Here is a 24,128-nt window from a genome sequence, read left to right on the forward strand (position 1 = left end):
CTAGGTGGTAAAATTCACTCACTCCCGTTCTTTTCAGGTGGAGACCCAAGACGCAGGCACAAGGGGGATCCGTACAGACACAGTTGGCTGAAACTCTAATCAGAGCTGGTAGAGCCCTCGTGGGCTTAGGCCCTGGTGGACATGCTTGCTGTGTGGAGACTGAGGCTTAAGTCCATGTAAATACTTGCTATTAGCAAAAGCGTGCTGCTTTGCAAAGGCCCCAACGTCATTGTCACATAGAAAAGGGGATCCTAGGAAGAGAGCTTCAAGAATTGTGGGGGTTTTGCTCTGGACTCTACAGGGAGGAGGGTCCTCTTGCAGACAGAGCCACCTGTAATTGTAGAGACTGTCTAGAAGGTGGGGGAGCCTAGCTCTGGGGTTTGTGAGCAGGGCTGGCTCAGGGATATTGACTCTCTTGTGTGTGTGCACATAACAACTGCATATCTTAGGTTGTTCGCTGTTTTCGTGTGTGTGTGTGTGTGTGTGTGTGTGTGTGTACAGCATGTGCACAGAGGCCGCTGTATGTCACTGTCTGCCTTATTCCCTGGGAATGGTGTCTCTCATTTGGACCTATGCTGGCAGGCAGCAAACCTCAGCAATCCTCCTGCCTTAGTCCCCAAGAGCTGAGTTAAAGAAGCACACTGCCCAGCTTTTCACACGGGTGATGGGGGGGGTTTCTGCTCCCTATCCATTTCTGCGCTTACCCATTGGGCTATCTTCAGCCCCATCTTTTTACCTTAGCATGTTTGTCTCATGTAGCCCAGTGCCTCCCCCAACCTCATCCACTCTGCCCCATCGCTTCCCCACAACCCTGTCCTGGAGAGCTGAGAGGGAAGCTTCTAAGACCCAGGGCCGGAGTTCCAGCTTTCTTTTGTGACACTGTTCAGACAGTAACGGGGCGGCCCAGATCAGGGGTGGCAGGGCAGACTTCGCCTGAGGAGGTGTGTGGTGGTTGGCGCTCTCGTGCCTCTGATAGGTAGTGAGAAAAACAGTGTCAGGGAGGATTCATGTCAGTTCGTGATTTCACAGGCGTCAGCCCTTAGCCCTCTAGCCTTGCGCTTCCACTCAGTATCTTTGGGCTAGGCCGGGCTTGAGACACTGGCTCTCATCCAAAATAGGAAAGTAGAGGCTTGATGGCAGAGGAAACTGTACCCAAAGACTTGCCTGATGGTTCCCTGCTTCCTGGTCCTTTCCAGCATCCTCTCACCAGCTGTCACTCACAGGGTACATGGCCCAAGCAGTCATCCAGCCCCTTCTCTGGGGCTGACACATGGAAGCAGGAGAGGAAAGGTCTCTGACTGGAATTTCTATCTGGGGTTGCCACAGCCAATTCCCAAAGGGAGACTCAAGGGCAACGCTGAAGCTGGGTGCGGTCCACGAACAGAAGCATGGTGCAGCTCTTCCTTCAGCTCACTGGCTGCTAAAGTCTCCTGCAGGGCCCCGAGTTCCTTGTAGATGCACCAGTTGGGGGCCAGTTTCTCTCCTGGAGCTGACAGAGCCCTGGGAAACACAAACATTGTCTCCTGTGCAGCCACCATGGCCACTCAACAATGCGAGCTGAAAGCGGCTTTTCAGAAGTGACGCCTCAGCAGACATGACGGGTGATGTTTTGTTATGGGCACCCAGGAAAGCAGCCTCTCCCCACCCTATCCCAGGGTGCTATAGGATAATAACACCTCCCCTGAGGCCCCGAGGAGGAGGACAGGCCCCTCCCAGGCGGCGGGCAGAACCAGGTCTGCAGGTCTCTTGCACAACTTCTCTGCATGCTTGGAGCTTGGTGGGCTCACTGTCAGAGCTACGACTGCCTCTGAGACAGGGGCACCAGTCAGGTCTGGGTTCTGTGCCCAGCGGGTCACACACATGTGTAGGCACACAGACACCTCTATTCCATTATCTCCCAGAAACCTTAAGAAGGAGCCAGTTGCTGTTTGGTTTTGTTGTTGTTGTTTTGTTTTCTGATGTGCACATGATGCAGGTAAGGATCACGGTGGCTGAGCCACTTCCTCTGAGTCCCGAGGTGGGTAAGCAGAGGAACACTGTGAACAGCAGGCCAAGGGGACGTTGGTGACGCATTTCTTCCTGCATTTCTTCCTGCATTTCTTCCTTTCTTCCTTCCCTCCCATTCATGGCTTCTATTGCTCTACACCAGAGTTAGGACTTAAGTTCTAGAGCCAGGTAGGCCCCTGGAGGTTATCTAGCTCAGCCCTCACCTGCAGATGGGGCTCAGGGAGAGCAAACAGTGCCTATCAGAAAGCAAGCCTTTTGCTGACTTCAGCACTGTAACCAGCTCTCCTGGTCCCTACCTGGGGCTCCTGGAAACAGCCATTTGGACCTCACCCTCTTCACTGAGGCCTTAGCTTTCAGGGAAGGAAGCAAAGTGAAAAGAGGGCACATTGTGCGTGTGTGTGTGTGTGTGTGTGTGTGTGTGTGTGTGTTGAAGTGGTCAGCATGACAGGCAGAACTACAGCTGGTGCCTCCCTGGGTAAGGCACAGGCAGGGTGGGGCTGCAAAGGTGTGAGCAGCAGGAAGCTCTCTGCAAGGCCGACTTGACTGATCAGATAAGCAAAATCACCCTGTGACTGAGAAGGGCGACATAAGTACTCCCAGCAGCAAGACTGTGACACCCTGCCCTGCCCAGCCTTGCTGGGAGTCTAGTCCCCAGTGAATTAGAGCCCGAGACCCAGGTGTCCAGCAGCAGGCAGGAGAGCTCAGGGCATGTCAGCCTTGGCGGCCTTCGTCCCCAGCCTTCTGTGAGAGACAGTCTTACTCTTTCCCCAGCTCCTGAACACCCCACCCAAAGCCCAGCCCCTACCCCCACCCCCGCCATCTCACTGTTTTTCTAGTGCTCTGGGCTGCTTGATGATGATGATAATGGTGATGATGATGGACCAGTGCTGTGTTCCTGTGTTTGTGGACTATTCTTGTTTGTGAATGTAGTATGTGTGTGTTTGGTGTTGCATGCTTGGGAACTGTATGTGTGTTTGTACACGGACTGTTTGGGGGCAGTCTGTGTGCTGAGTCCCAATCTGATGGCATGGATGTGACTGCTCCACACCTATGTGCTGCTGAGGATATGGGCATGTGATGTGTACAAGGATCTCCTGATGGCGAGTGTGTCTGGAACCACTGTGATAGTATGTTCTAGCCCAGTGTTGCAAGAGGGCTGGTATGACTAGAAGGCCTCAGGGCCATTGTGGGTTGTGGGTCCCACTTCCCCTACCCCCCGTGTGTGTGTGTGTGTGTGTGTGTGTGTGTGTGTGTGTGTGTGTAACCCGGGCAAGCCCGCGAACAACACTTCATCTGCAAAGAATAGGAAGAAGGTAGCAGACGGCTTGGGACACTAGGCGAGTCCCTTCTCCTCGCCTTTATTTCCTTTTCTACGGATATGCTAAATAATCCCTGAGCACAATCTGATGTGGAAACCCCTACAAGGAGGGAGACAGAAACCGTGGAACCGTAGCACCTGATGGGTGGTTAGGAACTGAGGGAAATGGGACTGTCTCAGGAAGGCCAGTTGGAGGGGTGGGAGTGATCCGCAAGCAATTCAAGACCCCACGACGCCTCAGGGGAAGCGCTCTCCAGTGCAGTTTAGTTTCCGAAAACCTGGTCCTCTGCTATGACCCAGCCCCTAAGGACCGCTGGGTGGAGTTGCCCAGAAGACTCCCCTGAAATCCAGCCGGAGTCCAAGACACACCAGGCTTGGAACCAGTGTACAATGCGCTTTGCATAGCAGAGCCCTAGCACCTTCTAAAAGCGAGTGTCCCTCTCTGAGATGCCTAGAAAGATGGTCCCAGGAACCTTCTAGGACAACAGAAGCGCGAGGCTCAAGACCCTCAACACGGTAAGTAAGCTAGAGCGCCTAGGGACCAAAGTCAGAACCTCCGGCTGGTTCTGGCTCTTTGCTGGTTGTTACTAGCTTCCGAGGTGGCCCTTCCCTGCGCCTGGCGCGCCGCTGGCACGCACCAGACCTGCTTTCAACAGGAGCCGCGGCGAGCAAGTTCCCTTTCATACTGCATTGGAGCGCGAAGTGTCCGGGAGCGCCGGGCGGGCGCCGCGGGTCCGAGGCGTCACGGGGACCCCGCCCCCGCCCCGCGCGAGCCACAGGGTGGGGACTCGGCGCGCTGACGTGGGCGGATCAAAGCCGCAGCCCGCGCCTTATAAAGCGCTCGGGCCGGCCGGCGCCGCAGACCGTGCCGGGCCGGGGAAGAGCTCTGTGAGTCCGCGGGCGCAGGCCGGAGAGCCGAGCACGGCCGAGACCCGTCCGCTTCCGCGCCCGGAGCGCCACGCTCCCCCGCGCCCCGACGAAGCCGTCCTCGCCGCTGCCGCCAGCGGGGGACCGCGCTCCCGGCTCCCGGGGCGGACGGAGCTGCGGAGCACGCAGGGCGCGCCGGGAGAGTGCTCCAGAGGTGAGCAGTGGCCGCGGGCAGATGCTCCGCAGGGACCCTTTGGGTGGGAAAGAAGGTGCCTGAGCCCAAGAGACCTACTGGGCACCCACATCTGGGGAAGCAGACCGAAGTGGCCTGAGTTGCCCTTTTTTCCTCACTTCTCTCTTGAGGTGCGCAACTGCCAGGACGGCCCCGGGGACTAGGGGACTCGGGGGCTGCAGGGTGGGGTGGTTCCTTCATCCCCCCCTTTCCCCAGCTCTTCCGTCCTATCCACCATCCCAGGACTCGGTCCCCTCCCTCGCAGTCTGCGGGTTGATGAGGTCACGCCGGAGCCATCCCGGGGGTGGGTGGGTGGGAGTTGGATCCCGCGACCGAGGGTGTGTGTAAGGAGGCGGGAGAGGGGGACAAAAGGCCGAGAACCCCGCGGCTCCTTACCCCGAGGCGGGGAGCTCCCGGAGGTGGGAAGGGCGCCTGCAGGCAGCTGGGGAGGGGGCGAGTTTGTTTACCGACCTGAGCTCCAGGTTGGGGGCTGGGGAGGGGCCCTGTCCTCGCCCCGCGGCTCCTCTGGAGTGGCTCCGAACACTTGGCTGAATTCCACCAGCCCCATCCCTTCCTCCCGTGGCACCGAGATGCCTCGGTGTCCCTCACGGTCCCTGGGAGCGCAGGGTCCCTGCGCCCTTTGCACTTTTCAAACACCGCGTCTCCGCGGCGACCTGGCACAACACGGAAGATCCTAACCGACTCTCCCCCTGGCTGAGCGTAAAGCCAGGTCTCCTGCAGCCTCGCAGGTACCCTTGAAGCTGTCGCTCGGCGTCCCTGTCGCCCCCTTTTCGTTTTGAGAGCGGCGCGGCCGGGCTCCCGGAGCGGCCCGCTTGGGCATTACCCTGGTGCGGACATTGTCCCGGCGCGCAGCACGGAATCCGGGGCCGGTGTAGCGCACCGCGGGTGGGAGAGGCTCGGCCAGTCCTTACCGGTCAGGCTGAGCGGAAAGGCTATCTAAAGTGAAGTTCCTAGAGCTCTGCACAGCTCCCAGCTTCAAGACCACCTGCTGGCGGCCAGGGCTGGGTTAGAGTAAGTTGGCGCAACCCTGGGAGGCCCGTTCCCCCGCCTGTTTGCAAGCGTCATAGCTTGCACTTATTGTCCAAGGAGAAGGGAAAAAAGGCTCGCTCTCTCGCTCTGTCCATTAGCACTTATCTTTTCCACGGGCCCACTACGAGACTGTCCCCAGCGCAGGCTGGGCGCCCAGTCTGAAGCAAGAGATTGCGCAGTTAGTTCAGGGCTAACGAAAACAAGTCTTGTGGGATAGCCAAGGCCAAGAGGGAAGTCACGCCGTACTTCATCCAAGACGGGAACATTAGAGCCCAGGAAAAGGAGGGGACTTGCCCGAAGTCCCACTGTGTGAGGCGGGGGCAGATCTTTCTTTGAACCCAGGCTTAGCGCCCCCTGGCGGACCGGGGACTCCCAGCGGCGAATGCGCTCTGACCCTCAGGGCGCAAGCTGAGGGTGACCCAGCGGCTCACAAGGCTGGCCTGGCACTTCTTAGGTAGGATAAGAATGATATCGGGACCTAGAGGCCTAGAAGCAGAGGCGCTCCCCCAGCAACGCGCCGTGGTGGCGGAAAGAGAGGTCTAGGGCCCCTGGAGCTGCTGAGAAGAGCAGGGAGTAGCTGGAGGCCTGGGTCCCCGACTGCCGAGCGATTTGGGCCGCCCCTCCTCTCACGGTGAGCGCGAGCTGGACACTGATACCCCGCTGTGAGTCCTTGAACCTCCCTCTGCGGCTTGCCCTTCCCCTCCCACTGAGAAATTCTGGGGGCCTTCGGGGGTCACACACTTTAAGAGGGAACTAGAGAGTTCTGAGGGGCCCCTCCGCGGAGATCCTGCAGATACTTTTCTGGTTTGGGGGACTTGTGTAAGCTTCCGACAGCAAGGGAAAGATCAAGATACAGAAGTGGGAGGAGGATTCAGATCGCATCAAAAGTCCCGCTGACACCCCAGCTTGGGGCCTGGGGATCTCTGTGTGTGTGTGGGGGGGGAGCAGTTCAAGGCTTTCTCCTTGGATTCCTCTAGGTTCTGCTAGAAGGCCTCAGAAAACTATGAAGTTTCTAATCCGTGTGTGTGTGTGTGTGTGTGTGTGTGTTCCAGGGTGTACACTTTGAAACACATAGACGTTCCTAGGCCACACAGGTATGTGTAATAGCGGATACAGAGAGGAGATCAGATTAATATCAGAAAGCTGGAGTCCAGTTCTTTGTTTTAATAAAAGAAAAAAAAAAAAAACAAAAAACTAAGGCTGGGGTGGTAAAGGGCACGCCCAAGCTCACAGAGCCAGAGGAGAGCGGTTTTCCCCTGTTGCAGCAACGCCCCCCCCAGTCTGGCACCCCCTTCTTCAGACTCTGCAGACCCTTTAGGAAGGAATCCCTTTGTCTCTGCTCCTCCAGAGGGGAGAGGGGCTGTGTATGACTCGGGGCGAACGCCAGGTGTTGGTAAATTTGGGAGAAGCCGGGAACGGAGTTAATGAGGTGAGAATGATGGGAAGGGGCAAGCCTCAGAGAGCAGCTTCGCAGGCTGAGGGCGGGCGGGGTGGCGGCTTCTCCGCAGCCCTAGCTCGCCGCCTGGCGGTCCGAACCAACCTGTTGCGAGCCTGGAGCTGCCCTGCTCCGCAGCGGAGCTCGTGGGTGCCTAGTCCGGACCACGGCCCTGAAGCGGGAAGTCTACAGCAGCACCTCAGGCTCCGCAGATCCCTCGGTGTGTAAAAGGAGCGTCTGTCACCACCCCAGTTTTGCAGTTTTCCCTTCCCAAACTGAGATGGCTTCCGGAAGAGGCGCGTCTTCTGCCTTCCCCCTGGCCTGACCTCGCCGGGCACAGGTAGACCAGAGAGCGCAACAGCCCAGCACAGAACCGGCCCTCACTATCTGAACAGCCTGTGTCCCGTTTCTGGGACTCGGTTTCCTCGTCTGAGATGGAGAGGGGGACAATGCCCATCACAGGGCTGGGGGAAGCAAAGGCGGCCACACGGAGACTGTTCTCTGTTCTCGCCCCATTCGCAGAGAGATGAACCGTAGGCTCTTTAAAGCTGCAATAACTAATAATCCATTTCGTGGATTGGAACAGGAGCTTCAAACCCTTCCCTGTTCAGCAGCCCCGGCCTGGGACCCTCGTTCCTCTCTCTCTGGGGTCGCTTCGTCAGCTTGTCCTTGCGCTGGCCGCCCGCGCTTTGCGGTCTTCCCCAGGCCCTCTGCCGGGTCTGCCCCAGCACCTCCGATCGGCCGCATCCCGTCCTTCCTGGGCGGTCCAGCCCCGATCCGTCCTGGGCGACACGCCCTGGGCCGCGCTCGGGTCTCACCTAATCCTCGCCTGACGCCGGCGGGTCTCGGGCGGAGCAGGGAGAGAGCGGCCGCTGGCCTCCCTCGGACCCCTCCTTTGTAATTTGAATAAAACGCCTCCCCGCCGGCCGGCGCGCCGCCCTAACCCGCCGCCCCGCTCTCCTTGACTGCAGGCGGCGTGCGCGCAGGAGCGGCGGCGGCGGCCTGCAGGCGGCGGACTTCGGCGCGGCTGCTGCTCGGGGCGACCTCCGGGAGCGCCGGGAGCGCTCAACGATGAGGGCGCGGCCGCAGGTCTGCGAGGCTCTGCTCTTCGCCCTGGCGCTCCACACCGGTGTGTGCTATGGCATCAAGTGGCTGTAAGTAGGACCCCGTCTTAACTCCGGTGGGCCGTGGGGCGAGCAGTGTGGAGCGCTTGGGTGAGCGCACCAAAATCTGCGAGGCCGAGTTGGCTTGGGCGTTGTGGGCGAGTCATTCTGATCTCGGCGACCTCCTCTGTGAAATGCTGTTCTTAACCTCCGCAGGCTTGCGAAGTGGGTGACGGGGTTTTCCTATCCAGGCCAGGGTTGCTCGAGGGCCGGAGAGCGACGGCGGAAACGTCGTCCCCAAGGGGCACAGCCCGGAGTGGGTCTGCCCAGGGCAGGATACCAGGGGCATCTCAGGATCCTGGCCTTTCGGCCTCCTGAAGCTCTGCAAGGACAATTTGGACCCCTTTCATCTGGGCGACCTTGGGGGAAGTGTCACTCGAGCACTACTCCTGGGGCCTCGGAATACTTGGTCTTTCCGAAGGATAGTACTGGCTCACCGGGGTCAGATAGGAGGCTCCCTAGAGCGCTCCTGAACTGCCAGAGGCTCTGTGAGCACGTGCAGGGTGTCCCGGAAGGACAGTTGGTCGCTGGGGCCAATTTCCCCCTGGTTCCTCACGCGGTGCTGTTCCTCCTGCGGTGGCTGCCGTAGGCAGTGTGGAAGGAGAGGGATGAGGGGGAAAACAGCTCCTTCGTGAGCCGGGAGAGATAAGCCCGGGCTGTAAATAGCTTTCCAAGCCCTGTAGGAGTGGGGACTCCGGGGCAGCTCGGAGGAGGGCAGCCTGCTTCAGTCACCCATGTGGGTTACCGAGATTTTCCAGGGCTTGTCCCTTTCAGCGACAGAAGTAGGGAGTTCGGCAGGTAAGGGCCAGGGTGGGGAAGTCTGTCCTTGGGTTGTGGGTAGGGAGTCTGCAGATAAAACTAGGAATAGATTGTGGACACTGAAGAGGGTCCATGTGGTTTAGTGGAAGAGGATTATGTATGGTAGCACACTGGACCTCTGGAAAAAGTCTGGTGGTCACTGGTTCAGCCCTTTCTGCTGCTGAGTTACTGATTAAATAATCCAAGAAGGGAATCCCATCTTCTTGCGCTTCTGGTTTCTCCCGCCGCCTCAGGCTGCTGTTAGGCATTCTTGCTTCGGGCAGGCTGCTGTTTTCAGACCAGGAGATGAGGTGGAGAGGAGGAAGGGGTTTGCTGAGAGAGGTGCAGGGCTTCATGGCTTGGGTGACCTGTTTTGCTCATGAAGAATCCCGGGGACACTGCTCTTGCCCCTCTCTACGTGCCCTACAAAGGGAATCCTGAGGTTCTAGGATGCAGCCTTAAGCTGGCATGTGCTGAGATCGGGGTGCTGGGTAGGTGGCTGAGCACCACCCCGTAGGCTAAGCCAAGCTACAAATGGGCACAGCTCAGTGTCTGTCTCCAAGCCATCCCCCAGGGAAGATTTGATGGGCAGAGATGGAATGTGAAGCAGGTGTCCCAGGCAGAAGGAAGAGCATGAAGGGAAGTATGGAGGCAGGAGCATCCCCTGTCTGCAGGGAGCAGGGGCCACAGCGCCTCGCAGGCAGGCGGTGTCCCGAGAGCTGCAGGCCTCCATCTGATTTGTTAACTCTCCTGGTGATAGGTGACAGTTTCATCACAATAAGGAAGTGAAGGTAGGTAGAGAGAGGATGAGGGTGAGTAAGTGCCGTGAGGTCACATGCTGGTTCGCTGTGGCTCTGAGGTCAGAACCCCAGCTGCGGGCTCAGGAGACCTTGATAATGGTTCATCTATTGCTGGAGCTGGAAGACAGAGGAGGATGTGGTGCTTCAGAACAGTAGAGTCATGCGTGGTGGCACAGGCCAGAAATCTCAGCGACAGAGAGGCTGAGGCAGGGGGATCGCAAGTTCAGTGCCTACCCGGGCTGTAGACGTGTTCAAAGCCAGCCTGAGCAGTTTAGTGATGCTCACTCTAAAAATTAAAACAACAGTGTGACAGGGGTTGGGAACACGGTCTAGCATGTTTGAGGCCCTGGGTTCAGCCCGCTGCCCGTGGCAGGAATAGTGGGGGTGGCAATGGGCATGGGTTCACACAGATGTAGCCTTGCTGTGTGCTGAGTGCTGTTCTCCAAATACATGTGGCTCCCAACCTGTGCTGTGTGCTCTGCTCCTGAGCCCCTCTGCACAGCAGAGGAAAGGAAGACCTTGGAGGATCTTTAACAGAGTTTCGTAGCCAATGAGGAGTAGGCCAGGAGTGTGAGTTGGGCTGTTGGTAGAAGGAAGTCCTGGGGACAGTTGTGCAGTGGGGGTGGGGACTCATCAGGGCCAGCTGTCCTGGGGCAGTCTCAGGGACCATGTGCTTGGGCTTGGAAAGTGACCTGGAGATGAAAGGGACATTTGACCCAAGAACTGAAACCAGATGTGGCTTAGTGGCCTGAGGTGCCCACCTAGTGGGCTTCTGGGACAGACAACCCAAACAGGTGGCATGGGGCGCAGACTGCCTAGAGATACACCGAGAGACTTGAGTATTAGCTCCAAAGCCAGAGGTGGGGGAAATCATAACGGGTCAAGTGGGGGGGTAAGGGCAGATGTGAGCCTCTTGCCCCTCTCTGGTGGAGGAGGGGGGAGGAAAGACCCCCTGGCCAGCTAGGGGGCCCTTAGAGGCTGTCCTCTCAGAGCAGCTGGCAGCACCGAGCCTGCCACTCAGCAAGGGCGGGGCCTCTCTAGGAAGAGTCTTAAGAGGCTCTAGAAGGAACGCAGCTGCTGTGAAGTGGGGCAGAGAGAGTGCCAGCCTAGGAATCCCTGTTTAGCTTGAATGGTCACCTCCTGCCAGGCAGACCTTGGGCAAGCCTTCAGCTCCTCTGCACCTCAGCTTCTGAGCTCTGGCATGGGCTGGAAGGAACCCTGGCCTGGGGTCTGGGAGGTCTAGCATCTAGCTGGGCTCTGCCTCTAATTGGCTGCACACAGAAGTGGGCAAGTCCTGCTCTCCCTCCAGGGGAGTTGATAGTATATGGACTCTCTTTTCTACTGGCTAATAAGTGTCTGACAAAGGCAAGCAGTTAGGGATCTCTTTAAGGACATCCTGCAAACATGGAGCCAGGCAGGGGCTTCTGAGGTCTAGGCAGTGCCTGCCAGGCAGGATTGGATCTAGAGCTTATAGACTTTCAGCCCTTGCATTCAGTGCAGCTGTCTCATCTGTGCAGTGCAGAGAAGGAGCGGGCCTTGTTCACTGTGGGTCTAAGAATCTGAAATAAGTTCCTGGGAAGAAGCTGGGCCCCCTGTTTCCTGAAGCTTTTCCTTGGGGCTGGTAGCTTTAACCCTAACCTAGCCAGGTGTCGTGAAGAGCTCTGGTGTTTAGACCCAGGACATCACTGAGGAGTTCCACCCTGTCACCAAGCGAAAAGCTCCCCAAGGCCATCCCATGGGGCAGAAGCCCAGAAAAGGGCTGGCCCTACCTGGTTGGCCTAGACAGGCTTCATTTTTCCTATTTCATGGGAAATAGTCTGAGATGTGGTCCAAGGCAGCCCTGGTGAGTAAATAGATGGGGGAAATAGGTTTAGGGAATTGGGTCTCCCACCTTCCTCGGGTAAGCAGGATCCACAGAAATATAACCAAAGGATCACCTTTCCTGGGAGGCATTGAGGACCTGAGGCAGGCCATTTCCATGATCAGGATCTCCTAATTTTATGAGTGATGTCGTAAAATCTCCTAATTTTATCTTTGATGTTGGGTTCAACCCATTGCCAGGCCAACTCTGGGTGTGCTTCTGTGCTCTTTGGAGTCCAGCTCTGCCCAAGATAAACCTAAACAAATAGTTTGGTTTCACTTAGCATTGTGAGACCCAGACTGCAGAATGACAAGCAAGAGGCCTTGGCACAGGGTGCCCAAGGCAGTAAAGGGCAGGGTCATAAGGAAGGCTTTTCTGGAGGTGGCCTTACCTGGGTCACATACCACAGAACTGCCTGGACACAGGGCTGCCGAAAACCTGAGGGAGACTCCTCAGTGATTTTCACCCAGGAAAGAAGCCCCATGGTGTGAGGAGGGAGCCGAAATGACCCCTCAGGGCCTTAATGTGGGAGGACCAAAACTGTGGAGACAGGATCAGTGGATAGGGGGTGGATGGAAGTCTATGGCTTGGTGAGGAGTTTGGAAGGCAACTTCCCAGCTGTATCACTGGAAAATGCCCTCACCCACAGAACTATGAGCACTGACTACTGTAAAACTGGGAAACTGAGGCTGGTCACTGGCGGTGACCCAGTGAATGAGTAGCCCAGACAAACCTTGAACCAGGAGAACCCCCAATTCCTGAATAAGTGAAGTCCCTCCCAACCCATGGCATAGACTCCCCAATGAACTCTCTGTTCCCTCCTGTCCTCTCCCGCATCCTCTCCCCCACATCCCCACTCCCAGATAAACTGAAGTGTTTCCAATTAGGGGTATTGTGGAGCAGGCCAGCTGGTGAGCTGTCCACGGTGCCCCCCTCCCCCCTCCCGCCTCTGCCTTAGTCCTGATTGCCTCCCCAAGAGGGTTCACTTACTCAGGTCATTACGCTAATCAGCGGATGCCTGGGAAGCCCTTTGCAGTACTTGGGGGCGGGGTGTGTGGGCAGTAGGTCTATTGCTGTGCCAACTCTTCCCGAGGGTCCCCTAGGTGGCCGTGTCCCTCTGTCCCTGACAGGGGTTTGGGTGCACTCTGCCTGCCTCACTTCCAGATACCTGGCAAGAGCTTCAAGTATCCTGCTGAGATAGCCCTATGGGAAGTACCCTCCTAAACTGAGCAGGAGAGGCAGATGCCTGGGGACTTCAGAGGGAAATGGGGGTGGGAGACCTAGAGAAGCAGAGGCCCTGGGATTCCTCCCCCTCAGCCCGTTAGCCAGCACTGGGTGCTGGGCCCGAGGGTAGCTCCAGTCCCTGGAGCTGCCTGCACTGCTCAGCAGGAAGGGCCCCTCCGCCCCTCCCTCCCTCCCCTGCTTCTTCCTGGCTAGCACCTACTTTTTGGTGAGCAGGACAGAAGACAGACATGCTGCTTGCATGGAGTACATGCCTCTGGGCTGTATTCCACTTTAACCATAGAAAACAGCCCAGGGAAAGGGGAGGAAACAGCACGTGACCAGGAAGAACGGAGGAATGCTTCATACCCGCTCAGGCACTGACAGCTTTCACGGAGACCGGCAAGCTGTGCTGGCCATGCCGGGAAAGCTGGAGCCCTGGGCTGTGGGAGAGCTGCTGTGCTGTGCTGAGGAGAGGAGGGTCCACACGGGAGGCTTGACAGGCTGATTTGGGTCTGCTTAGACCAGGAAGCCATCTGAGAGACAAGCACTGCATATTCCCTCTCTGTGGTTTGGGGCTGGTATGGGCCAGGGCAACAGGAAGGGACATGGCTTAGGACACTCACCTGTGGCCCTCAGGCTAGGTGAGGCAACCTAACCATAAGCCCGGCCTTCTGCCCTCAGGGTCTGCTTCCTGGGTCTATATTAGGTTTCTGTATGGGGGGGGGAAGAGTGTTGTATGGTGGGTGGAGTATGGCAGAGAGAGGCAGGAAGAAGCCAACTTATCAAGTATTACCTCATTTGGCCTTCACCGGCATTTTGTAGTTGTTCAAAAAGGAAAAGAAGTGTACTGTAATCTGCACAGCACATGGAGCAAGCTAGGTCTCCTTACACTTTTATATTGAAGATTCCCTTGGCAATGAGCTGGGGCTCCCACGTCAGGCTCACAGGCCTGTGTCACCACGCCTGACGCGAATACGCATGACTACATTATCTTCCTTAAGCCTCCCCCTTCGTCTTTTCTAGACAGGGTTTCTCTGTGTCGCCCTGGCTGTTCTGGAACTCTTTCTGTAAACCAGGCTGACCTCGAACTCAGAGATCTACCTGCCTCTCCCTCCCAGGTACTGGGATTAAAGGTGTGCCACCACCAACGGTCTTTTGAAATAGAAGTGATCATTGCAGCAGCAACTGAGGGCCATGAGGCCCAGAAAGGTTAGGTGATTTGCCTAAGTCACACAGCGGCGTATGAAGCTTGTGCTTTCCCTTAGGCCAGCCAGGGAGTTGGAACCTCAGGGGCCTTACTCTCTAACTGCTGATGGGCTTGTGTACCCTTAGCCTAGGGGCTTCTGGAGGAAGGCATGTATGCCATGTTCAGAGCTAAAGGCTACCAGGCCGGGAATCGGTGGTGCTTATTCGCCATTTCTTCTTTGCACACAAGTTCTTTTATTCACTCGGGTACAAGAAGGAAAAGGCATTGCTGGCATCAGGACAACCCTGGGCAAAGGCATGGTGGTAGAAAGGTCCCAGTACCACCAGATCCCATCCAGGGTCGTGCAGTGTACACGTCTGAGACCCTGAAGACCAGAGGTGACCAGAGATGGTTGAAGCTCTGGATTAGATATTGAATTTTCTAAATTCTGGATCACTCTAAAATGGAGTGTCCTTGAGTTGTTGAATAGCAATCCTTTGCACAGGGGTAATGATAAATGGGTGTAAAATTAAACGCAGTGATGGCGTAGAGGTCTTAACGTATGGCGTGCAACAGCGTAAGGGCGTAATTAATAGCATGTGTAATTATTGTGTGCGCCCGGCAGTCAGGCTGGGTTCTGGCACACAGCTACCAGTGCTGCGTGAATGGAAGGGATGGTAGTAATTCATGAGCAGGAAGACTGAGGCAGCAGCTGCAGGCGCTTTGCAGATTGCAAAAATACTCATTCCTAAGACATTTATACGATTCAGTCAGGATGGAGGCTGCAATCTCAAGTTAGAACCAGGGCGTAAGACCCAGAGAGGAACAGTGCCACACCCCAGCTCGCAGGCAGACCACTGCTCTGCCACGTGGCACTCTGCCTCTTGGTTTCCTGGCTCCTTGCGAGAGTGACCCGGAGTCCGGTGGAGGGGAGGGCTGGCCTGCACGGCAAACGCCCCTTACACCCTGTCTTTCTCCCGTTGGTGGTTTTTGGGGCATGCAGGGCACTGTCCAAGACTCCAGCAGCCCTGGCACTGAACCAGACGCAGCACTGCAAGCAGCTGGAGGGCCTGGTGTCTGCGCAGGTGCAGCTCTGCCGCAGCAACCTGGAGCTCATGCGCACCATCGTGCACGCGGCGCGGGAGGCCACCAAGGCCTGCCGCAGGGCCTTCGCCGACATGCGCTGGAACTGCTCCTCCATCCAGCTCGCCCCCAACTACCTGCTTGACCTGGAGAGAGGTAGGGGACGTGGGGCGCCACGCTGCTGTGGAGGGAGCAGCCAGGCGGAAGCTCTGTGTGTTTGGATAGGTGCATGGGTTCACGGGCGGACGGATGAGTGAGGAGATGGATGGTTACACAGATGGATAAGCCGCGGCTGGGGGGACGCTTGAGCGGATGAGTCACTCATAGATCCGAGTTTCAGGCACGAACCGGGGGGGATGAATAAATATTACCGAGTGAATATATCAGCACAGACACTGGCCCGAATAGCACTTCAGGATGCACGTGTGTTTTAATGAAGGATGAAGGAAAGGTATTACCCAAGAGGGCACCGAGGTGGCTTCCTGCCTGCTGTGCTGAAAACCATATCAGTGTAGTGAGGCTGCTGTATAACCCACCCCTGGGCAGGCAGGTGGACCTAGGCATACCTCGTTGGCAGGACTGCTTTGATGCATGAAGAGGTCACAGGCAGCGGACAGCTTTGACACAGGCTTCCGGGAAGAGGGTGTGGAGACCTGCTTGCACACAGAGAGGCTAATGCCAGACACACGCACCTTGCTGGGGCTCAGCGATGGCAGCTCTCCCCTCGCTGAGATGTCTGAGCGTCAGGCAAGCCTTCCCAGGTGGGCTGCGCAATGAAGGAAACAGGCTCTGTGGGAGCAGTGACTGCTACTTTAGAGACAGGGCTGCGATTCAGATGCGGGGCCAGGGCGGTCTGGAACTGAGCGGGAGCTGGCTGGCTCTGCATTTCCTGCGGCTCGGTCAAGTGTCCTTGCCCTGCATACTGGCTGGCTCCAGACAACGCAAATGTCCTGTCTCCTGGTTGTGAGCAGCAGCCAGACTGCAATTCCAGTACTTGAGAGGCTGAAGGAGAGCTCTGGGCAGCCCAGGGTGCATAGCAAGACCCTGTCCCCTGGCTCCAGGGGCTGCGAGGCTGAGAATGAGTGCCAGCAGGGCCATTCTGCTTCCTGGGTCCAGGGAAGCTCCTGGCGGCTGTGGGCATCTGTCCGTACCCTGGCCTACTGCTGTATCACACAGCTGGGCTATATGGTGTTCCCCTTCCACCTGTCTGCGTATCCCCAGTTCACAGACACGTGACCGGGGGTGTCAGGGAGGGCTGTGGTAGCCCTTGCCGTCTTCTGCACGGCTCTGGTGACGGCTGGGTCCCTGTGTGTTGCTCCACAAGATGAGTAGAGTAGGATGGCCCCAGACCCGGGTCTAACCTGCTGGACGGCCCCTGCTGACCCTCCCCTCTCCCACAGGTACCCGGGAGTCAGCCTTCGTGTATGCCCTGTCGGCTGCCACCATCAGTCACACCATCGCCCGGGCCTGCACCTCTGGCGACCTGCCCGGCTGCTCCTGCGGCCCTGTCCCAGGTGAGCCACCCGGGCCTGGGAACCGCTGGGGAGGATGTGCGGACAACCTCAGCTACGGGCTCCTCATGGGGGCCAAGTTTTCCGATGCTCCTATGAAGGTGAAAAAAACAGGATCCCAAGCCAATAAACTGATGCGTCTACACAACAGTGAAGTGGGGAGACAGGTAACCACCCCCACCCGCCCCAGAGGGTGCGCTTGGGCCCCTGGCTAGAGAAGGGCCATGGTGGGTCCCAGGAGGGGGTGGGGAGGGGATGGACTGGGGCCCTGCTGCTCTCCCTTCTCTAGAGCTTGAGCTATCCTGCTCCTTCTCTAGGGAGTCTCCAAGATTCAGGTGCTCCTCGCAGAGGGAACAGTGGACTGGGAGCCCAGAGCTCTGAGTTCTGCCCTCGGCTCTGGCCCTGGACCTCCTGAATGGTGACCTACCTTCTCCCCGGCCTCTCTCCTTCCCAAGTATAAAGTGGTGACAGGATGGGCACTCCTGCAGGTTCCTCAGCCTCCCTCCAGGACAGGGAGGGGGTGGGGCCACAGGCTTTCACCAGATCACCTCTTTGATCTCGCGCTGCCCTGGGGCACAGTCCCAGCATCTGCTACCTGTTTCCCTGTTTCTCACTTGCACAAAAGGCTGGGTGAGTGTGGGAGTGAAAGAACCAAATTAAACTTTTACATGGATGTGTGTGTGTGCATGTGTCTGTGTGGATTAGATGAGAGAGTACAACTTGGGGGAGTTGGATTCCTCCTTCCATGGATTACTAGTGATCTAGCTCACATTGTAAGGCTCGGTAGGAATCCTCCTTACTTGCTGAATGATCCAGCCCCTTCTTCAGTTTTTGAAAATGAAAACGACCTTCACACCAACCTGTGGTGTGAACATGTGCTCGGCACTTGATTTTTTTTTCCCCTCCCGGGATCCCAGAACAACTCCCTTAGAAGGTCCTGTTGTCCCCTTTCCTCTGACAGGGAAGAGTGTGCTGTACAGCAGCAGCGAAGGCATCTCTCACATGATTTAGGCGTGGGTGGCTCGGCCAGGAACGCATGGCCTGAGGAAGCTGAGTCTGTGGAACCCACGGGTCTTCACCTGTCCCTGGTGTCCCTCATGTCGGGACACTTGAATGTCCAGGCCATCCTTGGACAGTCTGGGAAGACAGGCCAGATCACACTGTGGATTGACGTCAGAGCCTAGCCAGGGATTTAGGGCTCCTGCCTCCCAGCCCTGGGGCTTGCCCCATTGTAGGAACCCAGAGAGTTCTTGATCCAGCCCCACTGTTGCCTTACAGCAACCCTGGCCTAGGGTGCACCCTCTTGAACTCCAGTACCGTGCGAGAGGACACGGCATCCATCAGGCGTGTTCGTGGGGCCACCTACAAAAGATGAATGCTGGTCCCCAGTAGTCTGGGGCTGTGTGAGGATTAAATGACGCCAGGACTAGGCAGTTTAGCACCTGCCCGTGAGTGTCCACCCCCTCTCTGACCTGACCCGAGGAACTGAGCTCGGGGCCCTGGCCCTGGCCCCTTCGGCCCTGTGTGCCTCCTTTCTCTCCCTCCTAGGTTTCTAACAAGTTCCAGACTCTAGGGTGCGTCCTCAGTCCCCACATCCTGTTGTTGCAATGATAAGAAGGATCCCTGACACTTGGCCTAGCACCGGGCCAACTCACTGGCGGGGGGATTGGAGCAATGCCTTGCCAACCATAGGCCTCAGTTTCCCCAACTAGGTGAGGCATGGTGTGTGTCCAGGTGACCCATGACCCTTGCCTGACAAGAGAGAGGGTAGTGTCCTTTGAGCCAAACAGGGTTTGAAGAGCTGAATAGAAGGGTCTTTAGAAGGTGTCTGACCTCTGCTTCCCAGACACCAACAGGAAGCAGGCCTGGGAAGACTGTGGGGAAAACTCATTTCTCAGACCAGGGCTGGGTTCTGCCTAAGGGCCTGGCCCAAAGGTTTCCAGTTCCTCTCACAGCTCTGATTTAAGCTGCGTGTTCAGAGCCAATATTGACTTAAACTGTTAGAACTCACATACGCCTTCAGTACAGCCATTTAACCCTTACAAACACTCAAGCACGTAGCTGTAGCATGCCAGCTTTGCACAGAGGCCCTGAGTGGTAATGGAGGTCACCTGGCAGCCTGTGGGTGGGTCCAGAAGGAGGTGCCCCTGAGCCCTCACCCTTCTCCATCCTGTTTACCCCATCCCCCCCCAGCTGCCTTCCTTGCTCTTTCTTTATTATCTTGCTGCTCTTCTGGCAAGCCTCTAGTGAGTCCTGGTTTTGTAGGAGCAAGAAGGCATGGGACAATTGAAAGTCACAGCTTTTGGAATCACTGTCAGGCACAGGTTCAAATCCCAGGCCTATGCTTTTCTAACTGCAAACCTAGGTGTCGCCTCTTTGAGCCTTCCTGTTTAGGAAAGGGGAAAGAGTGAGCCTTCCGGATGAGCTGTGCTGGTTGTGTTAAGCCCTGTCCAGAGTGTCTGAGAGGTGGCATCTGTTACACCCCACAGAGGCTACTCTCTTCCTGCCCAGCCCTCTTAGCTGCTCTGGAGTGGAAGTATGACCACTACCACCCCAACCCCTCCTAGCTTTACAGCCAAATGCTCCATCTCTTGAGGCTCCAGTGGGACATGACTCTCCAAGATCACCCAGCCATGGAGTAGGGGGACCAGGGCCCTGACAGGCCAGGGAGAGGTTCTGGCCACCCAGCTGACACCCTGCCTGTCCGCAGGCTCTACGTGCCTCCCTGGAAACGAAGTGTAAGTGCCATGGAGTATCTGGCTCCTGCTCCATCCGCACCTGTTGGAAGGGGCTGCAAGAGCTCCGTGACGTGGCCGCTGACCTCAAGACCCGCTACCTGTCGGCCACAAAAGTGGTACATCGTCCTATGGGCACCCGCAAGCACTTGGTGCCCAAGGACCTGGATATCCGACCTGTGAAGGACTCAGAGCTAGTGTATCTGCAGAGCTCCCCTGATTTCTGTATGAAGAATGAGAAGGTGGGATCTCACGGGACCCAAGACAGGTAAGTGGCGTGCCACCCACACCAATGCTGCACTTGGGGCTGGGCCAGCCGCAGTGGTGACTCAGCTGGCATTTGAGAGTGGAGTCCTTGCCCAGTGGAGGGCAGAGGTTCCAGGGAGGCCGAGGGGACTTCGGGGATAGAGGCTGATGGCTCCACCTCCTCCCAGGTCAGGAGGTAACAGTGGCAGTAAGGCTCAGGCAATGTTGCATGGGCAGGTGAAGGATAAGTGCCCACCCTGTTTATTGGACAAAGGAGGAACTGAGAGGCACAAGAAGTGGAGGCAGCATCCAATCTAAGGAGGTACCTAAAACAGAGCAAATGAGCTTCTGTAGAAAGGATACTCCTCTGTCTCCTGGGACATGCCAGCCCTCTCTCAGGCTTTAGATCCTTCCATGTCCACTTGGGAACTACCTGGGTTGGGCCTGGCGTCCCCACAGCTGGCCCAGCCCTGGCTCTGGATAGGGAGACAGGATAGACAAGGAAGGAGCCCATGACAATGGTTCGCTGCAGACCTCCTGTGTGCCAGGTGGGGCTGCATTCCCAAAGATGGTTCATGAAAACCTGGGAAGAAAGGTCAGATGTACCTGGGAAGCTCTCTGATCATCCCCATGGCCTAAGGGAGCCTGGGCTAAGGATTTGATTAAATAGAGCTTCCCAGAGGTGCGTGGCTGGGGCACTCTTTTATTAAGGAGCCTCTAATAGCATTCCGCAAAGCTGGTGTGCACAAGGTTAGGGAAATACGTAGCAGAGAGCGGGTGTCTGGGAACGTGTCTGGCACATAGTTGGTGCCCAGCCAGCATCTGCTTCCTCCGCAGCCCACGGTCCTGCCTGTGAGAGGGGAGGGCTGGTTTGGGGCTCCATCTCCACAGGCCAGGGCTCTGTGAGGAAGAGGCCCAGGCTCCCATCTGGAGGCCAGATTGAGGGGGTCGGCAGAGTGGAGATGGAATGGGTCAGGCAAAGGAGACAGGAAGGAACGTGAGTCTGGTTGGAAGCAGCAGGGTGAGTGTGAGCTGCCGAGGAGGGGGGATTCTGTTACACAGAGGGGCTGGGCACAGGGCCCTAGCAGAATGAGCAGAGGATTGCCTTGCATTGGTGGAAGACTGTCCACAGGCCGTGGGCCGCTCCCCTCCTGGTTCCTCAGCCCCTGTGCTGCTCTGTCCCCAGCTGTATAGCACAGACACAGTCCCTCTTCAGCCCTGGCCCTGCTGGAGGACAGGCCACCCGAACATCTTCCTCTCTCCTAGGCAGACATGAGGCAGCAGGGAGGCATTGCCTTTCAGAGACCTGTTTAGCTCCTTGCCTCCTGCCATAGCTTGGGGGTGGGGGAGTGCTGAGCAGTGTACTTGGTGTCAGTGCTGAGAAAGAGAACTTCTGCTCGCCACTGATTCCAGTGGCAACTGTCTGCCCTGCTGCCCTGGCCTGCATCTGCTTCTCAAGCAGAAGGGCACAGGAATGCCTCTGGGGAGACGAGCCACGAGCCAGGTGTCTCCCTTGGACACCTGCGGGCCAACACTCAGCAAAGAGTTCAGGCCCATCTTGCCTCCTGGGAAGTCTTTAGTGTTCCAGAATGTATCCTGGGATTTTTAACTGTAAAAATGACTCTCGCCTCCCTTGCTGCATAATTAAAGGTTAACTATGAAGGCAGAGGGCTCAGTTGGTAACGTACCTGCCTTGTAAGCATGAGGGTCTGAGTTCACATCCCAAATCTGCAACTCTAACAGTGATGTGGGGGCAGAGATAGGAAGGTTTCCTAAAACGCACTGGCCAGTCTTGCCAAGTGGATCCCCAAGCTCTGAGCTCAATGGGAGACTCTTTCTCAATAAGATAGGGGGTTGGGTGGGAGAGATAAAGTAAGACATTTAATGTGGACCTCTGCCTCCGAATAAATGCATGTACACATTTGTGCACATGGACAGGTAACACACATATACTAACACACACTTTTAAAAAAAGGATTAAATATAAAGTCAGAACTAATAGGCACTGATGTGAGGGTTCTTTGAGATTTAGAAACAGAAAAAAAGATGGAAACCAGACAACTCAGGAAATAAAATGACCCCAACAGTCCATGCCAGCTCACTGGAAACCCAGAGAAGTTAGGGGAAAAGAAAGCCTCAGTTTTCTCAAAGATTGCTCTCCCTCCTTGGAGGGCTGGGCCAGCCACAGTGGCGAGGGCTGCAGGCTGCTTGGCAGAGAGAGGCAGGTGCTGGAGGTGATGGGCACTCACTGACCTCTTGTTCCCACCCCCAGGCAGTGCAACAAGACCTCCAACGGCAGTGACAGCTGCGACCTCATGTGCTGTGGGCGCGGCTACAATCCCTACACGGACCGGGTGGTGGAGCGGTGTCACTGCAAGTACCACTGGTGCTGCTACGTTACCTGCCGCAGGTGTGAGCGCACGGTGGAGCGCTACGTGTGCAAGTGAGGACCCGCGCCCCGCCCCCGTGGAAGGGGGCTGCTCCTCTGAGGACCCACGGACGGGCCTGGCGAACTTCCCTGCAGATCTCAGATGCCAGGCGCGGGAGGTGGCTTGTGCTGTGACTCCACTTGGAAGCCACCAGGAACAGGAGGCCTGGTCGCCCTGGGAGGGCCGGGGCATCAAAGGAAACTGATAGGATTAAAAATAACCTGGCAGCCTGGGGCCCGAGTGCCCGCATGCTGCCTTCCAGGCTGCTCCAAGAAGCCAGGGCAGGGACGGATAAGACTGTGTGTATTTGACCTTTCAAGGCCAGAAAGACCAGCCTTCTGGAATGTCCTTTGGGACCCTGTGCCCACCACATGGAACCACTAACTTGGGTTGTAAATTTCTATTCTCCTTCCCCCGCCCTCCTCTGGGATGTGGGAGCTACAGAAATATTTATAAAATACAGCTTTTTTCTTTGGGGTGGCTCACTTCAATTCTTCTTTATATATATATTATATGTAAAATATATATAGTGGTTATATTTTAAACAAGCATGTGAAGTAAATGCTGAGCAAGCCCCAGCCTGCCCACAAATCTCCGGCCTCCTCAAGTGAACCCAGCAGACCCTGGGCTGGCAGGAGGATTCTCCAGTTTCCAGGCAAGGCGGCCTCCCATTGATGTCCCAGCCCCACCCGGTTCCCCGACCTGGTCTTGGCCTGTTTCCCTGTATGTGATCTGTTGGTCAAGGGTGAGGACAGACGTCTTGAAACATAAACCCAGTTGGCAGTATCTTTATTCCTCAGGGACGTTTTTTACTACCATAGCCCAGCCATTGGCCATGCTTTCAGACCCATTAAGCTGGCTGCAAGAAAAACTGCCCAAGGAGGCTGCGACCTCGAGGAGGTAGCCCCGGTGGGTTTTCAGTGAGCCCCTAGGCGATGGGACTGGCCTACTATGGGCTGGCAGTGACTAAGGCTTGAAGCTGGGAAAGACCCAGGGTCACAGCTCATGCCTGGACCAGGCTTGTGGCAGACGATGTGCTAAGGCACAGGGACCAACAGGACCCCTTCTCTTTTTCATTTTGGGTGGGGGTCCAGGAAGGCCAGGAAGAGCTGTTTGGGTTTGGTGCACGTGGGGAAGGATAGACAGCCAGCTGCAAGCGGGGGAAATGGTGGGGATCTGAATTGGGCAGGGGTGTAGACTGAGGAGCCAGTTGGACCCCCTTGTGGGCCTCTGGTTCTGGGGAGGCCAGGCTATAGTCACTTGACATTACAGCTAAGGAGGTAGGCTAGCAAAGCCAAGAGGACCTGAGCCTGTCTGTGATGCATGCCTATAGGCTGGAGGTAGAAAGTAAAGAGGGTGGAGGAGGTAGGGTGTGTCAGGGAGGAGGAGGCAAGAGCTGGGGGAACATGGCCATTCGTTTCTGAGCTTTAACTTTCTTTAAAAATTTTTTTTTTTTTTTTTTTTTTTTTTTAACAACGGAAACAGACTATGCCTGAAACCGAAGCTTCTAGAAGAAACACTTGTTCTTGCCTATCTTGTGTGGCTTTTCAAAATTAACCTTGGCGCCCTGCCTGGCCTTGCATTTCAGAGCCGGGTCTCTAAGACATCCTTGCTGACAACAGTTGTTTTACCCAAGGGGATGTCCGAAGAGCACCTGTGGGCATGAGGTGACTGTAGTTGACGTCTTGCCAGTTTTCACTTGCCCGTGGCGGTTGTCACTTCTCGGGGGATCGTGCTCAATCCCAGCCAGCAGAGCATGGTTGGAGGGGCAGCCTGAGAGGTGCCATCATCGGTGTTCGCCACAACAGCCTTGTATCTAAGCAGCATCCGGCCAGCAAGCTTTCCTGTACGTGTCCAACTCAACAGCAACCAGCAGGCAAATAGAAACTAAGATTATTTCTTGGAAACGGGAAATAGGAAGAGTGGGCCTGGCCTGTGCAAGCCCCCCACCCCAAGACAGAAGCAATTGTTAAACACCTGTCTCTCGCACTGTTTGTGTGTGGGGGTGTCCCACCCCCAAACCAACCAGTGCAAAAGAATATTGCAAACCGTTTCTGCCTGTGGCTCTCACCCTTAGCTGCCGAAGGATGGGCTCCCTCAGGCCAGTTAGAAACGGAGACTTTCCCTACTGAAGCCCTGCTGAGCAAGGCCCCAGAGCTTGGGCAGGGCTTCATGGAGAAAAA

General features: G+C 56.5%; 1 protein-coding gene across 2 annotated transcripts; it reads left to right on the forward strand.

Annotated features, from left to right (window-relative positions):
• The first annotated feature begins 4,184 nt into the window (after window positions 1-4,184).
• Window positions 4,185-23,211, forward strand: Wnt11 (Wnt family member 11). Of its 2 annotated transcripts, XM_021659167.2 has the most exons (6): window positions 4,185-4,406; window positions 7,881-8,063; window positions 14,945-15,180; window positions 16,425-16,702; window positions 19,246-19,538; window positions 21,789-23,211. In XM_021659167.2, the coding sequence occupies exons 2-6, from the start codon at window positions 7,981-7,983 to the stop codon at window positions 21,961-21,963; spliced, it is 1,065 nt and encodes a 354-aa protein (XP_021514842.1). In that variant the 5' UTR covers window positions 4,185-4,406; window positions 7,881-7,980; the 3' UTR covers window positions 21,964-23,211. The 2 variants fall into 2 exon arrangements, with proteins under 2 accessions (XP_021514842.1, XP_060223606.1); XM_060367623.1 differs by lacking the exons at window positions 4,185-4,406; window positions 7,881-8,063 and having other exon boundaries at window positions 15,051-15,180; window positions 16,425-16,538; window positions 21,789-22,832.
• Window positions 23,212-24,128: the final 917 nt, after the last annotated feature.

Source organism: Meriones unguiculatus, chromosome 14, assembly GCF_030254825.1.
Source record: "Meriones unguiculatus strain TT.TT164.6M chromosome 14, Bangor_MerUng_6.1, whole genome shotgun sequence".
NCBI lineage: Eukaryota > Metazoa > Chordata > Mammalia > Rodentia > Muridae > Meriones > Meriones unguiculatus.

Excerpts from the sequence above, each read along its gene's own strand:
- Wnt11 (XM_021659167.2), top strand. The coding sequence starts at position 7,981 with ATGAGGGCGCGGCCGCAGGTCTGCGAGGCTCTGCTCTTCGCCCTGGCG. Across the intron at positions 8,064-14,944 it reads TGCTATGGCATCAAGTGGCT|GGCACTGTCCAAGACTCCAG; the intron begins GTAAGTAGGACC and ends TGGGGCATGCAG. Across the intron at positions 16,703-19,245 it reads ACAGTGAAGTGGGGAGACAG|GCTCTACGTGCCTCCCTGGA; the intron begins GTAACCACCCCC and ends GCCTGTCCGCAG.